This window comes from Anomaloglossus baeobatrachus, chromosome 6, assembly GCF_048569485.1.
Source record: "Anomaloglossus baeobatrachus isolate aAnoBae1 chromosome 6, aAnoBae1.hap1, whole genome shotgun sequence".
Taxonomy (NCBI): domain Eukaryota; kingdom Metazoa; phylum Chordata; class Amphibia; order Anura; family Aromobatidae; genus Anomaloglossus; species Anomaloglossus baeobatrachus.
This window is the reverse complement of record NC_134358.1, coordinates 73,428,230-73,439,202: the sequence shown is the minus strand read 5'-3', so window position 1 is coordinate 73,439,202 and position 10,973 is coordinate 73,428,230. Positions and strand designations below refer to the sequence as shown.

The following is a 10,973-nucleotide window of genomic DNA, read 5'->3' as shown; positions in this document are numbered from 1 at the left end:
TCCTGGCATAGCCCCCATCCTGCTATATAGTGCCATCCTGGTATGTGCTCCCATCCTGCTATATACTGCCATCCTGGCATATGGCCGCATCCTGCTACTGTATATACCCCATCCTGGTATATGGCCGCATCCTTCTATATACCCCATCCTGGCATATGGCCGCATCCTGCTATATACCCCATCCTGGCATATGGCCGCATCCTGCTATATACCCCATCCTGGCATATGGCCGCATCATGCTATATACCCCCATCCTGGTATGTGCTCCCATCCTGCTATATACCCACATCCTGCTATATGCCATCATCCTGCTATATACCCCCATCCTGCTATATACACCCATCCTGCTATATACCCCTATCCTGCTATATACCCCTATCCTGCTATATGACATCATCCTGTTATATGACATCATCCTGCTATATACCCCAATCCTGCTATATACCCCCATCCTGCTATATACCCCCATCCTGCTATATGGCCGCATCCTGTGGCACACAAGAAAAAAAATAAACGTTTATACTCTCTTTTCCTCACTCCCTGCAGCATCGCTCCTACTTCTGGCTGTGTCAGCAGCAGCGCCGCTGGAGTGTGTGGAGCCGGTCACTATCCCTGAAGCATCGCGATGTCCTCCTGTCTGTGCTGGCTGCGGTTGTGTGGACACGTGCAAACAGCGATGACGTCATCGCTGTGAGCACCGCTAGTCTCCACACAGCCGCGGCCGGCACAGACAGGAGGACATTGCAGTGCTGCAGGGATCGTTGTCAGTGAGTGTACTGATTCACTGCACCCCACACTGATAATGATGCGCGGGGAGCAGTGAATCCAGCCGCACATGATCACTCCAGGCTCTATCAAGTAGGTCATAGACAAAACGGGATATACATAGTTATTCAAATGTATCATATTAATTTATATCAAAAAAAGTTGCCAGGGGTGATCACGGCCGGCTGTTAATTATGCGCGCATGCCCCGCTCATCATCCCGCCCACCTGTCAGTGTCGGCTTCAGTGCTGAGAGATGGGTGGGAGGATGGGCGCGCATGTTAAATGAGTGGGCCCACGTGGTCATGGCAGGCGCTGCTGCAGCCTGCTCATGCCACAGATGACCCGCTCCACCGCAGCACCCTCATTCCCCGCAGCCGTGCCCTACATTCAGACTATAAGATGCACCCCCCCCACTTTCCCCCAAAATTTGGGGGAAAAAAGTGCGTCTTATAGTCCGAAAAATACGGTAAATTTTACCCTTGATTCTACAAGTGGTTTAGAGGAAATGAAAAAATAGCTTAAAATGTAATAAAGTGTGCCATATTATGCTAAAATTAAAAGCAAAAGGTGGCATAAGGTAAGATAACTAGACATGAGCGAACCTGAATGTAAAGGATGAGGATCGTACCGAAGACTGAGTGTCTGGGGCTCGAACCCGAACACATTTTTATTTAAAATTCTGTGTTGGAGCTCGGGTACTGTTGTTATGCTAACCACTCGATCGGGGTGCATGGGTACGCTCGGCCCCGTGAGAGCCCTTTGCTGCCTCTGAATGGCTCTCACTGAAGGTAAAAGTTAAAAACAATGTTTTCGGATGATCTGTGTACCCAAAAAAATAAAAAATCCCTTCTCTCCCCCGAAAACACTTTGTTTATGATTGGCCGTATGTGGTCGGAGAACCGAACTGCCCAATCGTTGACTTCCAATATACTTGTTACTCAAGTCGAGCCTATTAGTTTGGGTCCCCATTGACTTATATGCGGTATGGGAACAACTTTAGGTCAAGTCTTGGTCCCGAAACAAACTTTTATCTAAAGTCAGGCCAAACCCAGTGGACCCAGACATACATGGGTCTGCTCATCTTTAACGATAACGAATGGTTGATGTAAAGCCCCCCCCATACATATTAGACTAATGTCAGCCAAGCCAGCGGTTCAGCCAACAGACTAATGTACATGGGACGCTCGATGGGCATGAGATAAGGATCCGGCATGTTTAATTTTGCACTACCGATCATTATTTTCTCCTTCTGATCAGCTATCACCAAAGATATGGATACTGGTCAAATGATCGACAGCTATATAATGTGTATGTGGGGTGTTAGACAAAAGTAACTAAACATGTGCAAAATGTGTTATCCATCACGAGCCACTGTCTCAATATTGGACAGCATTAGCAAATCTGCTCCAAGGAATTCATACCCAAAGATGTTTTTTGTTTTTTTTTGTTTTTTTGGGGAGGGGGGCTATCCTGTGTTTCAGGACAACAGCAAGTGCAGATCAAATATATAAAAAGACTGACCTACACATCCAATAGGTGTGAACAAGTGCTAGCTGAAAAACACATTATAACTACGAAACGTACAGCTGCACACTACAAAGCTAACAATGAATAAGTGAACTCTGGCATTTCATTACTGTTATAGGAATATTTGAAAAAAAGAGATATTTAGCTTATGTATTGGCCAATGCATGTGAACCCGGTAACCATTGGTGAGGTAATCTCTGTATATCGGGAACCTAACTTAAAATGCCACTCTCTGGGTAAAAAACCTCCACGTCTGGGCAAAATGCCACTATCTGGGTTAATACCTCCATGTCTGGGCAGCGAGACTCCTGCACCACAAGTGCAGAGGCAGTCTGTTTGCACGCGTGCAATAATGGGTTAATTATAAACAATGCACATTCTTTCCTCTCCTTCCTGCTGTATGCTCACGATGTAGACACCTTACGACCAGTAGACGTTCTTCTTATAAAAAAAATAGGATTTCTTGGTTGCAAGCTGTGCACGCCTGTGTATACAGGTGATATCTGTATACAGATGACATCCCTGTACATAGATTTAACCCCTTCCCTCTGCAGCTTACAATGCTTCCCTCCAGCAGGGAAACATGGGAAGGGACACAGGACAACACTGACCTGTGCGACTGCTCCACAAGAGGTGGAGATTGGGGAGGAGAGACCTGGGGGCGTAGCAGTCTACCTGTCTCTCACCTTTCTAGCTGGGCTGGGAATGAAAGAAAAAAAAAAGTCAAAGGAGGGGGGGAGGGGTGGAAGGTAGAGAGGAAAAAAAAAAAAAAGAAGAATTACCAGTAGCACTTGTTCTGCCATCTCTTTCCCTTCCACACACCTTTACCTGCACAGACTTGAAAGTCCAGTTCCACCAGGGAGCTAGGGAGAACATAAAGGGAGAGTTCATTGGATCAAACATGTCACAAGAGACGGACAAGTAAGTGATCATACTGGTTTTGGGATCTGGTGGCAGTGAGAAGCTGGGAAAGTTTTTTTCATTCCTCTTTTCCCCTTGCGGGTGGATTGATCTGATGAGAGCTGCTCTGCAGACCCCCTAACTTGTAATCCCATCATCACAAACTTATCTGCAACCATGATGCTTTGGAAAAAAAACAACTTTTTAGGACTTTATTTTTGCTTTTTTTTTTTTTCTTTCCCGGGAGAGTTTCATGGAGGCCGCTGAGCTGGGAAAGGGCCCAGGAAGGGAGAGGGAGAGAGATTGGCTTTTGTGTGGAAGTAACAAAAGACTTTTCTTCTGCTGCCCTAACAGCTATATTGTGAGCGGTGACCGTGGGCTCCGGTGGGAGACGCACATACGAGCTGTTCTGCCCCTTTCTTCCTTGTAGTCAGTAATGACCTATGGGATGTGTTTTTATGGGTGACACTATTTTAATTAACACTTTTAAAGTACACAGTACGGAGAGCGCAACTAACCTTTTATATTCAAAAATATTTTAAAGAAAAAATTTACATATCGGAAATGTTTTTTGTTTTTTGTCAACTTTTTTTATTTACATTTTAGAAATGTTTTTATCACTTTTTTTTTATTCCTTTTTTCCATTCTTACATCTGTGTACCATTCTTGCAACATAGACTCATAGATTGACAGCAGGAAGAGACCCGAGAGATGCATCTTTGCTAATAATCTGTGGCATGTTTTTGACTTTTCTTTGAGTAATCCGTTCCAAGCATCCATTATTCTTTCAGTAAAGATACTTTAGCATGTATTTTGGATCTCTCCTTGTCTGATCATTTTTGATCCATCCAGTCAGTAGATGCATGAGTGTCTACGATTGTGCCATATGTTATGTAATACCAGACCACAAGACGGGTGGCTTTTCAGGATGTCTCGTCATGGCATCTTACGTTCTTTAGTACCACAACAGCTGGAGAGCTACTGGTGACCTAATTCTGGTCTAGCATGACATGTGGTGGTACCATGTAGGATGTCCCTGCCAGTTCTACTCCATTGACATCTGTGCCAAAAGATATATTGTTTGATATAGGATCTGTATGGAGGGTGGCCTTGTCGTCCATCCTTGGGTAGGTTGAGAAGATTTGTATTAATCATTGTTTGCCCCAGGCAGATAGACTGATGTCTCTGAGACAAGTTGGGACATTGAGTCTTGTCTTTCATCCTACTAGGATTGTTCTTTCATGCCCCATTGTTTTTGGCCCAGGAGTGACCAATGAACATAGAGGCATTGAATGGACATTATTACTGGTTTTAAAGTCCCTTGCCGACGATCAGATAACCATCACAAATAAGTCTTTGAAAGTTTCTTAACTCTGTAAATAGAGGTGAAGACGGTTTCTCCAGAAATACAATTGGACTTAATCCAGGGATTGTAATTTGCAATAACGGGTCCACCCATCGCAGCTATAAAATGCTTCAGGCATCAACATAGGACTTCTGATATGCTGCGGCTCCTTGTAGCAAGCTGAGACAAGTTGTACGTCAACCTCTCAGGCATGACACAGAGGAGAGATAAAGCAGCAAAGATTTTATCCTGTTCGTGAATAAAATATTTGCATTTGATTTATTCCATGGGATCGTCCGTTGCACAATTTCCCTTCAAGGGGTTGTCCTCTTTTAACGTTTTTTGCTAAAAGCGTTCCCAGATCATGAGTTGAGTGTAGGGTCTTCCTAATCGGGTTCCCAAGAATGTACCCGGTTTCACACCACGTTTTCATGATGAACTTGAAGTATCCATTTATACTGTAAGAAAAAAATATTTGTACGTCTTGTGTATTTATATAGAATATAATGGGATTTGGGAAATATGTGCGTCTAATGGGCCTACGTGTGACATACTTTATGCATATATTAGTTTTGGTCTGTGCCTATTCATGGATGCAAAAAAATAAGCAATCTTCTGCGCGTTTTCATCCTTTAAAGAAACGGATGAAAAATTGATTCATTTTTCATGACATTTTAGTTTACGGGAGACAGATGCAAACGTAAGGGTCCCACTGGTGGACAAAGGTAGAAAAGGGCCCTCGTGCAAGAACAGTAAATGGGCCCTTTGTAGTCCAATAGCTAAAAAACAATCTTTATTTTTATATAGCGCTAACCTATTCTGCAGCGCTTTACAGATGTCATCATCACTGTCCCTATTGGGGCTTCCAATTTAAAGGGAACCTGTCACCAGATTTGGGGCCTATAAGCTGCGGCCACCACCATTGGGCTCTTGTATATAGCATTCTAACATGCTGTATATAAGAGCCCAGGCCGCTGTGTAGAACGTAAAAATCACTTTAATGCTCATCTAAACAGTTGCTACTGTGAAGTTGGGTCATATATGCGTCTCCGTTCTTGGGTCCGGCGCCTTCTCTTTCAGACATCTTTGTTGTCTTTCTTCTGAAGCCAGGGTGCATGATACGTCCTACGTCATCCACACTCGCCGGCATTGAGGTACTGTGTAGGCGCACTTTGATCTGCCCCTGAGCAGGGTAGACCAAAGTATTGTAGTGCACCTGCGCGGGATCGGCGAAGGTGTATGACGTAGGACGCGTCATGCATACAGGCTTCAGAAGGAGGACGAAGATGGCCAAAAGAGGAGGCGCCGGCACCGGAGAATGGAGACGCCCATATGACCAAACTCCACCACAGCAACCATTTAGGTAAGTATTATAAAGTGATTTTTACGTTCTACACAGCGGCCTGGGCTCTTATATACGGCATGTTAGAATGCTATATATAAGAGCCCACTGGTGGTGGCCGCAGCTTATAGTCGCCAAACCTGCTGACAGGTTCCCGCCAAGAACGATTATCTTGTGTGCGGCATAAAGCCTCATTATACCCGATGAACGAGCAAAACCCTTATGATTGGCAGCCTGGTTATATGGCAAGGTAATCATGAAATGAGCATGTTTAATATCGCTCATTCTCGATTATTTTGCATTGTTAATGTCCTTTAAGTTACATCATCTCCTGACCCTCCCCCGCGTCATTAAAAAAAATGTGATCTGTTTTAAATTAAATTAAATTAATAATGGCTAAGAGCATGTCTCCCTTTGCTCGAAACATGTAAATGGAGTTTTTTAGTCTAAATGTTTTAATGCACAACATTAAAGCTATGCTTTTAAAATTCAACCAACTATTTGCGGCTCCTGAAGTTTTCCGTATTTGTCCAGTTCTATATCTCCTGGTAACTGGCCCTGGATATCCAAACACCGCACCTGTATTCCCTTGAACTGGTGAGCTGTTAATGGGCTCCGTTTTTTGCATGCTTTAAAATGCATCCGATTCCATGAGTTTTACAATAAATCAGTTGTTTTTTTTTTATATATATATATATATATATATATATATATATATATACAATGAGGAGGCTCTAAAAAATTACCAAATTGTGACATGAGGCAGTCCTTGAGTTCAATTATTTTACGGTCTCCTCACAGGATGCATAAGCATTACACAGAGCACACATAAATCATTGGGTTGTTCGTGTAACGAATGAATGTGTTGAGGTTTTTCCATAGAGAGGGACTGTGCCGCCCCCATGCCAGCAGCCGGCGCTGCTCGGATCCGGGGCCTACGGTACGGCTCAAAGGGTTCCCCGGACCCGGGGGTCGCGCGGACACTCCGAATAAAAGGGGGACGTGTTTGTACGGGATTGATTGTGGGTGGCGTCACAGACATCCTACAGTGTGTGGTGAAGTGGGACACCACCGCTGCTGTTCTGAGATACACGGAGGAGATGTAATGGCAGCCGGATGTTAACCCCTCCGTGGGTAGGGATGGTTGCCCCAGGGCCCAGTGTCTCTGTGCAGGGTATGGCGATGGCAGGGGCTTGCACACCCAGATGCACCAGGGGATAGTTGGTTACTCACAATGAATCACACAAGTCTTTTGGTAAATCAAGGTGCTAGTGGCCTGCCGCCGCGGCCGGTTGTACTCTGGTCCTCCCACCCGGGAAGGTCGCTGTCCTTTCCACTGCACTGTTTTGTGTATTGTGGGCTGCCTGGTTTGGAACTCAGGAGTCCGCTCCTGGCTTTCTGTGTGCCTAAGGAGCCGTGCCCGCTGACACTGACCCGTGGGATCTATGGGCCCTGGCGGTTGCCCTATCCCTCTCTCTGGGTGGTTGTCTGCTTTTGGGACTTTGGTTGGGACAGGACCTGTAATCCTGCCCTCAATCGGTTAATTAGCTAGGCCGCTGGTTTCGGTCCTGGCTTCAGGGTCCGAGTACCCCCTCTGTGCACGGTTTCCGGTCGGGTCTCCGGTGTCGGTAACGGTGGGCTCCAACCCTTCTCCGGTCCTCCTCGGATCTGCCGAGCCGTCTTCTCGTCTCTTGCTGACGGAGACCACCGTCTGCCACTTAGCCAAGGTACCAGGGGTCCGACCCTGGCACCGTTCAACTTGAACTTACTCTGCTGGAGCTACACCTAGCTCCAGCCCACACTCCTCTCAACTTGAACTCAAAGCTAATCTACTCTGTTTGTTTTCCCGCCCCGGGCTGTCTAGACCCCTAGATGGGCATTCCCTAACCGCCTGGTCCCGCCCACTGGTGTGCCTGTCTTGCCCTAAAGGGGGGTGACTAGGGTTTCAGGTCGGCTGTATGTAACCTAGGTGAGGGATGGTGTTATGCGGGGGCCGATGTGTGACTACCTGGCTTTGCCAGGGCGTCACAGGACAAACTCTTGTAGTCACTCTCCTTTCTAAACCTCTTCGTACATGTTGGATATCTGGCGAGAGAATGCCGGTTCAGATGATCATTTGGCCAGCAACCATCTCAGGCGTCTCTACCATTGAGGGAGTTGCTTTCAGTATCCTCTGACTGTGGCTTATCTCTTAGAGAACAAAAGGACTGCCAACCTGTAAAGCTGGGTTTACACACTGCAACATCGCAAAGGACATCGCTGTAACGTCACCGGTTTTGTGACGTAACAGCGACCTCCCTAAGTCTCTAAGTCGCTGGTGAGCTGTCAAACAGGCAAACCTGGCCAACAACTCAACAGCGATCCGGACCTGCAGAGCGACCTAGCTGGTTGTTGGGGACGTTGATAAGCAGCCTTTTGTAAAGGGAAGTTGCTAACAAAGTCTCTGCAAAGTCTTCACACACTGAAACTTCATGCTGCACAGCGGGAAACAAAGGACCTAGGAATGGTCCTGAACGATTTGTAACGATTACAACTTCACAGCAGGGGCCGGGTCGCTGATAAGTTTCACACACTGCAACATCGCAAACAACATCGCTATTGCGTCACAAAACCGGTGACGTTACAGCGATGTCGTTTGAGATGTTGCAGTGTGTAAACCCAGCTTAACATCAATTATGGTCAATTAGGCTGAATCTTTAGGGCACGGTTCCACTTGCGTATAGCTTCCGATGCGAGAGCATTGGAAGTGATATGCTAATGACCCTCTGCTGCAAGCATCAGCCGAGGGTCATGCAACGGTGATGCGATCTTGCGATCGGATCACAGCTGCAAAGAAGGAAGGAGCATTTTCTCCCCATCTCCTCCCCGGCCTGTCTCTGCGAATATCACACTGTGGTCGGATGACATGCGAGTGCAGTGCCATGTTTCACACGCTCCCATAGACTTTGATGGGGGTGTGTGAGCTGAGAATCGCTGCCAAACACAGCATGCTAAGATTCATTTCTCAGGCCGATATGGCATGAGAAATCAATCGCAGATGGACACTGCTCCATAGTTTTGCACTGGTGCGAGTGCAATCCGATGTTTTATCAGATTCCACTCATCCATGCAAAACGTAAGTGGAACCAAGGCCTTATGGACATCATCTGTCTAGGACCTCCATTCATATCAGGCTGTTGGCATCGTCCAACGTAATGGTTTCCTTTATAGTGGTGAGTACCAGGTGGGTAGGCCTGCCCTATTACCGTACATTCACACGGCCTACCAAAGCATTAAGGCGGAACCTTCGCAAGATGATACCCACAGTAATATGCATATTTAGCTCTGCATTTAAGCCATTAAGGATGGGCAGAGGAGGTCAAATGAACTTGGCAAGAAAAAAAGCCTTCAACATTAATGGGAGACAGATGACCCATGACAGACTTCAAACCAAGAAAATCACTGGTTTATCTTGTTGAAAACCACTTGATCCACCATTATTGATCTACTGGCTATGGGTGGCTTTTAAACCTCAGTTATTGTGTTCTCATAGGACAATTTGGTTTAAACCGACCATTACGTATTGGATTTCATCCCCTTTGACTTTTTGAAAAAAAGTGGGCAAAAGGCTGATCACAATGGCGACTATCTGCTGTAAAGACTTGTCTATTTGTTAAAAGGCTCCGAAGGCAGAAAGCAGGACACCTAGGCCCTGATTCATCACGTTTTTGTCTTGTGTCACTGTCACTGACCTTTTTTTTGCTCCAAATTCATAAAAATTATACACCTGATTCCTAATTTTCGCGCAAAGTGAAAAATAGTTTGATTTTCTAACTTTTTTTTTCAACCTCAAAGCTCAAATTTTATATTTTTTAGAAGAAAAAAAATCACAAAAATGCATAAAAAGTTCTGTTTTAAATTGAATCATACCGGGGGGCACCAGGAGCAGATTTGTGACAGATTTTGCAATTTTTACTATAAGGCTATGTGCCCACGCTGCGGATTTTGCGCGGATTTTGCGCGGATTTTGCCGCGGATTTCCCGAAAATCTGCAGCAGCGGCACTTCCAAGCCATTTCAATGGCATTTTGGAAATGCTGTGTCCATGCTGCGGATTTTTCCGCTGCGGATTTGCCGCGGATTTTGATCCGGAAAAATCTGCAGCATGTCAATTGTTTGGTGCAGATTTGGTGCGGATTTTTGGTTTTGAATGGGAAAAAAAAAAAAAAAAAAAATCCGCATCAAGATCCGCGGCAAATCCGCGGCAAATCCGCGGGTGCGGATTTGCCGCGAAAGTCGCGGATTTTCAGGCAGAAAAATCCGCAGGTACATTCTACCGTGGACACATAGCCTAAGTCACAAATAAAGAACTAAGCAAAAACATCTGGAAAACCCTAATCTCTACCCACAGTGGCCACTATGGATAAAGTGTTTCCCATCATTCATTATTAAGTTTGGCCATTTTCTAGCTATTCAGGTGACTCTCCCCTAGAAGCATTGCTGTATAACAGTACATAAAGAACAGGAGTGCTAAGGATCATTGCAAGTCCTAGGCCCGTGTACATCATTCCATAGTCATGAAAATTAGCCAGCAAATAAATCACTGGCCACCAAATTCCCCCATACACAATGAACTATATTAGTCCAGACCTGCTGAATATATAGGGGGGCCTCTTTTTTTTTTCTCTATTAGGGGAAATATTGAATTGCCATTGCCTTATGCTGTCCCAGGGCCTACTCTCTTCTACTCATTTAAAACACCCGAAGCTTCAACCAAGTATACTGTACATGTCTATGGGGGAAGATGGCTATCAGCAGAAGAGAATGGCTATCCTGGGGTAAGTTCAGGCAGTCATAGTAAAAAAAGAAAAAGGTTCATCTGAAATTTGCAGATATGACTGGATCTTTGTGCAGCTATCACAAGGAGATTTTTGTAGGTATCGCCAACTGTCATGATCTGTGGAAACTACAGATTCTGGCACTCTGCCTGCTAATTTCTCTTGATGTCTATAATCAGCGCAGGGAGACGCAGATGTCCACTCACAGACTTAGACAGGCTAGCAAAAGTTAATCTCTACTGGATCAAATGCTGTGGGGGAGCAAGTCACATTCGC

At 45.4% G+C, this 10,973-nt stretch overlaps 1 protein-coding gene across 1 annotated transcript in view; it reads left to right on the top strand.

The window, feature by feature from the left end:
- The first annotated feature begins 3,117 nt into the window (after positions 1–3,117).
- GRHL2 (grainyhead like transcription factor 2) overlaps positions 3,118–10,973 on the top strand; it is a 213,684-nt gene continuing 205,828 nt past the window's right edge. The window contains exon 1 of the mRNA XM_075353034.1: positions 3,118–3,215. Coding sequence (XP_075209149.1) covers positions 3,196–3,215 — 20 coding nt within the window. The 5' untranslated portion in view covers positions 3,118–3,195. The remainder of the gene's footprint in view (positions 3,216–10,973) is intronic.